Source organism: Leuciscus leuciscus, assembly GCF_965113295.1.
Source record: "Leuciscus leuciscus genome assembly, chromosome: 2".
Classification (NCBI taxonomy): domain Eukaryota; kingdom Metazoa; phylum Chordata; class Actinopteri; order Cypriniformes; family Leuciscidae; genus Leuciscus; species Leuciscus leuciscus.
The window spans coordinates 42,069,006-42,074,819 of record NC_138726.1 but is presented as its reverse complement, the minus strand read 5'-3'; the positions used below and the strand labels follow the sequence as shown (position 1 = coordinate 42,074,819).

Sequence of the window (5,814 nt, the reverse complement as noted above, 5' to 3'; positions counted from 1 at the left end):
CGACAGACACGCCCAGTCTTTTCCTCACTGCTGTGTGCAGAAAAGTCAGGAAACACAAGTTCAATCGCATATTTTATGTACCGTTAGCCGAATACCGTTACTCTGCTACCGATCCGAAGCAAGGTGGCCAGGCAGGAGAAACAGGAAACATGGCGAAAACGTACGATTATCTGTTCAAATTGCTGCTCATCGGAGACAGCGGGGTGGGCAAGACGTGTCTGCTGTTTCGATTCAGTGAGGACGCGTTTAACACCACTTTCATCTCCACTATAGGTCAGTTTAACACTATGACTATTTGAATTGTATGTATACATTACAGGGATGTTTACTGTGTAGTCCTGCGGGAGGAGAAATAAGCTGTTATAGAGATACATGGAGGTTTACATACATGTGACTGTCTGTTGGAGTGACAGGAAGAGGCCGTGAATGTGACAGCCCGTTTACTGAGCTATTCATCGACATGTTTTTATTAGCGTTTAAAATGACAAACAACCGATTTTACATGTCAGGATCAGTTGGCATACTACTTTTATATGTAATTTGAATAAAACGTGAGAGTATGCTGTGTTTATATAGCTAGCATGATGGCAGCCTGATTAGCTGTTCGCTAGCAGTGTGGGCTGGACTGCACTTTCGTTTCTGTGGTTTAAGACACGTTTAGGTGTTTAGATTCACATTTCACCACTAAACAAAAGGTCAAGGGGGCCAGAGCGAGCACTTTACTTGGATAAGATTAAAAAGCGGATTTGTGTGCAGTCACAAGTGACTTATCTCAAATATTAGATTTTTTTTTGTTTTGTTCTTAATTGCACTTTAACCCTTAAAGTTGGCATGAAATAAAAATTATTTTCATGCCAACTTAACGTTTTCTAAACTCATGTTATTGATTGTACTGTGAACAATTCATCTGTGCATGTTTCATGTTTCATTCATTCAATATGTTTTGACCTCAGAATGTCTTAACTGGACCTTCCAGTGAAACGACAGACTTTTCTCTGGTGACGTATACACGATTTCTCCAATAATCATTTAGTCTGCTTAAACTTCGCCCCAGCAGACGCGTGTTCATCTGCCTCCACTATTGACTGCAATGCACACATCTCAAAATCCAATCTGCAACCGATGAATTAAACCAAGACCCGCCCTACATATTTTTTATTTTTTTTTATAATCTGATTAGTCATAATACAGGAAGATGTGTCACTACTTCCGTTTCATTGCAACTTTAACACTATTATTACCTTGAAGCAGTAAACTGTTGAAGTCACTTGACCTATAGGCCTATTGTTATTCCGGGATAGGAACCCCTCAAAATAAGAATGTGCAAAATCATACGTCACAAGCAATTGTACACATACGTGGACTAGTTCACCAGGCTTATAGTTCTTGAACATGTTATTTGTTGTGATATTTTTGACACAACTCTGGGAAGGCTCGTCTCTACCGAGGACCAATATGTCATTTCCTGTGTGAAACCTGTGCGAGAGTTCCTTGACCTTTTGTCATTGTTATGCCACAGACTTCCCCTATTGCCATGGACAATACTGCTGTGTCACATCCCGTCCCATGTCCTGTCCAAGCTTTCACTGGTGGCAGGATTGTATGCCTCAATACACACACTGCCAAGTTTTCTCATAATTGCCATAAGCAGAGGATCACACTCTGTTGCTACCAAATTCAACAGTTTTACATGCATTGTGTTCTGTAGAGCCTTTTGCAACACTGAAGTAATTTAGTTGGTCAGGCATATGTTAAACCATTCTGACCTTTCTACACATTCCATATCCATGGTTACACCATGAAAACGTGCTAATGGGTCGATTCCCTTTTCAGTGGAAAGAGTTGTGATGTGTTCTGAGATGAGTCAGTTTTCACAACGTGTCATAATAGGACTCCAATGTGCGAATACAAGGTATTGAGGTACAGTGTTTCACTTATTTATAAACATTATTATTGCAGGAATTGACTTCAAAATCAGAACAATTGAGCTGGATGGGAAGAAGATCAAGCTTCAGATCTGGTGAGAGTACAAGTCTGCATTATACATTATAAAGCAGAGATGCCCAAACCTGTGGAAAGATTTGGCCTGCCGTGGTGTGGGGAAAAACATGCCATTGAAGCATATCTTCATTTGCTGGATTCATCTACTGGCTTCCTATTATTGTTTGAATTTGGAGAATTTAAGTAAATTTGATTTATAAAAACAAAAACATTTTATAATATAATATTGTTGGAAATTATGCAAAATTGTTCGGCCTACAGCCCTCAATCAAGTTTTGATTTATGGCCAAGACTGGTATAAAGTATCTTTGTATACATACAATATTTAAAAAGTGTGTTTTAAATTTACCTTAAAGGGATACAGCCGGACAGGAGAGGTTTAGAACCATCACCACTGCATATTATAGAGGAGCAATGGTAAGCTATAATGCCTTATTATTTTGAGTAAATAATGGTGGATATTCTTCTGCATGTGGTTACTATTCATAAGCTATGTTTTTGTTTTCTTTTACTTTCACAGGGAATTATGCTGGTGTATGATATCACAAATGAGAAATCATTTGACAACATCAGGAACTGGATCAGGAACATTGAGGAGGTGAGAAACAGAGCTAATGCTGGAGAAAATAAGCATGAAGTTTTCATTTCATTTTGTGAGTCTGTCATATGGATTCACTTCTGTCTATTTTATCAGCACGCATCATCAGATGTGGAACGGATGGTATTGGGTAACAAATGTGACATGAATGACAAGAGACAAGTTTCAAAAGAAAAAGGGGAAAAGGTATGTGTAATTAAAAAATAATTTATAAATGACTGAGATGACTGAAAAATCTATTTTCTAAAACAAACCTTGATCAAAGAAACTGCCTGAACAAGCTGTATGTAAAATGCTGATGTGTTTATTTAAACAGTTCCCTTTTTTTGTTGTTGCTACAGCTAGCTATTGATTATGGAATCAAGTTCTTGGAAACCAGTGCAAAATCTAGCACAAATGTTGAAGAGGTGGGTGAAAATTGTCTAATGTTGATCTAATTTGATTCATTTGAATGAGCAAGATTTGCATATTTTACAAGGTATCATACCATCTGATCTAGTGTCATATATCTGTTTTCTTCAATTCTAGGCCTTTGTAACTCTTGCTAGGGACATCATGACCAGACTAAACAGAAAAATGGTGAGAATGCTGATGTAGAAAATGTTTATATAAAAAAAAATGTATCAACATCATCAAAAAAGAAAATGTATATGCTTAGTACTGCTCACTGACTCAAACACAATAGTATGTTAATATTATTGAAATGTGGCTTTATCTCTGACACTAATGCTGAATGGATTCTTGTTTGCTTGCATCTTTGTGTTTAGAATGAGAATAACCCTTCGGGTGGAGGAGGAGCAGTGAAAATCACAGAGAGTCGGTCCAAGAAGCCAAGCTTCTTCCGCTGCACTCTGCTCTAACCCAGCAACTCCTGCAGCCTCAGTGTGTGAATGACTTCAGTCATTTCTCTGTGTGTTTGAGCTCGGTGTGTGTGTGTGTGTGTTTATGCGAGAGTTTACAGTACCACTGGACTTTCAGCTGTTAGCTGCTGCTGAGAGCTCTGGACTTTAGTCTGCCTCATCTAAGGCCTGAAGAAAGTATGCTAGATAAAAGACTCTTGAGCTGTTCCCAAAACATTTATTTTAAACCAAAATATCCATCAACCTTAACCCTCCCTGGGCCAATCATAATTTAGTGTAGTCTGATTTGAATTTGATTAGATTATAATTTTTTTCTTTAAAATGTCAGTAATTAATTATGAATAGACAATTTATAGTTACATTGATTTTAAAGTGCTTTGTTAAAGCACAGTTTAATGAAGGAAAGAATATGAAGAGATTACAGATATCAAACATCTGCCATTATGCAGTAATAAAGTAGCGACTGAAGAACCTGATAGTTTGACAGCTAAATATTGGTCAAACTGAAAGACATATATATAATTTTTGTTGTCGTTGTATGTTTTTTATCTACTTAAATTTATTTTTAGTTACTGTTCCAAAGCAGCAATAAACTGTTGAATATAAAGCAGCATTCCACAGGTTGTAGTCTTCCCCCTTTCCCTGACTTTACGTTATTAACCTTAATTGTAACAGAGACCAAAGTAAAAAGAAATCAAAACTGTGATTAATATTAAGCAAAAATTTCTCTTTCTTTTTTGGTTGTAATTTCTCATATATTACATATTGAGCATGAAAAGAGAGCGAAAGAATGAAAAGAGAGGGCTAGGACCCTTTTCCTAATGCTTGTTGAAGCAGCAGCAGCCAGCTAGGCCCTGTATATTAGTATATACAGTATTACATTTACTAATGGTATTATATTTTTATACGTAAGCATCTTTTACTCACCACTTCATATAAAACATGTTAACCTGTGCTTATGTGAGATTTATTTGTTAATACTTATTTTTTAAACTCATTTAAATGTCGTCACAGTATTCTGTACATTGTCTTTTTTAATTCCCTCTTTTATAAGACTCTTATGAGTGTGAAGTCATGTAGTGTTTACAATAACCACACTGCAACAATATCTTAAAAGTCGTGCACTGTTATCTGTGTGTGTGTGGGTCTCTCGTAGAGCCTCCTCACTTCATAAACCACTTAAAGTCCTGCTTGTGAAGTCAGCCACTCAAAAAAGAGTGCAAGATTGCACTAGCTTGATTGTGTTCAAGTGTCCTCTGAGCTTATTGGGCTTTTGGCAGGCCCAAATGGAACCTGCAGACTCTTATCGCTGATTTCTGGGGGGGGGACATCCATTGAAATTCTGCTTAATGGTTTTAAACATGGTCAAATTTGTTAACCAGAGCTGAGAGTACTAAACTCTTATTACCTTTGAGCATATCAGACGTTCAGTTTCTGCGTAAATCTGCTAATTCTTCCATGTACAGATTCCATGTGGGCCTGTTACAAATTCAAACACAAAATTCAAACTGAAACGCTGAGAATCTACAAATTTCAGAATTCACAGTCACTTAAGTTACTCAGAATGAATGAATGAATGATTGATTCTACTGTTTATGTTTAAGGGTGTACGATTGCTCGAGTTCCATTGGCTGTTTTGTATCTGTTTGATAGAACCGCTGCTCGGAGGTGTGCCATATCCACTTAAAGGGATAGTCCACCCAAAAATTTTAATTCGGTCATCATTTACTCACCCTCATGTCATTCTAAACCTGTATGTCTTTATTTGTTCTGTGGAACACAAAAGAAAATATTTTTGGAACAAGAAATGTGTTGTTGTTTTTTTGTCCATACAATGGAGGTCAATGGTAACCAACACTTTTGTGTTCCGTAGATGAAAGAAAGTCATACAGGTTTGGAATAACATGAGCATAAGTAAATGATGATATATTTAAAATGTTTGGGTGAGCTATCCCTTTAATGGCCCTGTAGTCATGTTTTTGAATATGCATGCAGGCACATTTGCATATTTTTCAATGAAACAGTGACAGCACTCAACCTCCCATATGAGCATAAAGTCTTACTGACTATTCAATGCAAGCTTTTATGTCCTATTTTATAACGTCTTCCTTGATTTTCTTGTCTGTTCTATTATATGTCAGAATGTCTGTTCTATAATATGTCAGAGTTAACTGATTATGTAAAAAAGATTAAAATATCTTTTCTAAGTTATTTACATGTGTCCGATTAATTTTTTTTATGGTGCTTTACCATATAAGATAATATATCATTTATATGAAATTATAATATTTTTCTGCTTTATTTGGAATAGGAATTTGGAAAAATGTGAAGTTGTTGAATAATAAACAGCATCTC

The 5,814-nt window shown here is 36.4% G+C and overlaps 1 protein-coding gene across 1 annotated transcript; it reads left to right on the top strand.

The window, feature by feature from the left end:
• Positions 1 to 5,670, top strand: rab8b (RAB8B, member RAS oncogene family). Its single transcript, XM_082162634.1, has 8 exons — positions 1 to 273; positions 1,960 to 2,020; positions 2,358 to 2,418; positions 2,522 to 2,599; positions 2,696 to 2,785; positions 2,941 to 3,006; positions 3,128 to 3,178; positions 3,367 to 5,670. The coding sequence occupies exons 1-8, from the start codon at positions 150 to 152 to the stop codon at positions 3,457 to 3,459; spliced, it is 624 nt and encodes a 207-aa protein (XP_082018760.1). The 5' UTR covers positions 1 to 149; the 3' UTR covers positions 3,460 to 5,670.
• Positions 5,671 to 5,814: the final 144 nt, after the last annotated feature.

What these genes read in the sequence shown, in the direction of transcription:
- rab8b (XM_082162634.1), top strand. Translation starts at nt 150, where the DNA reads ATGGCGAAAACGTACGATTATCTGTTCAAATTGCTGCTCATCGGAGAC. An exon ending in CACTTTCATCTCCACTATAG is followed by an intron (nt 274 to 1,959) that starts GTCAGTTTAACA and finishes TTATTATTGCAG; the next exon opens with GAATTGACTTCAAAATCAGA. An exon ending in CATATTATAGAGGAGCAATG is followed by an intron (nt 2,419 to 2,521) that starts GTAAGCTATAAT and finishes TTACTTTCACAG; the next exon opens with GGAATTATGCTGGTGTATGA.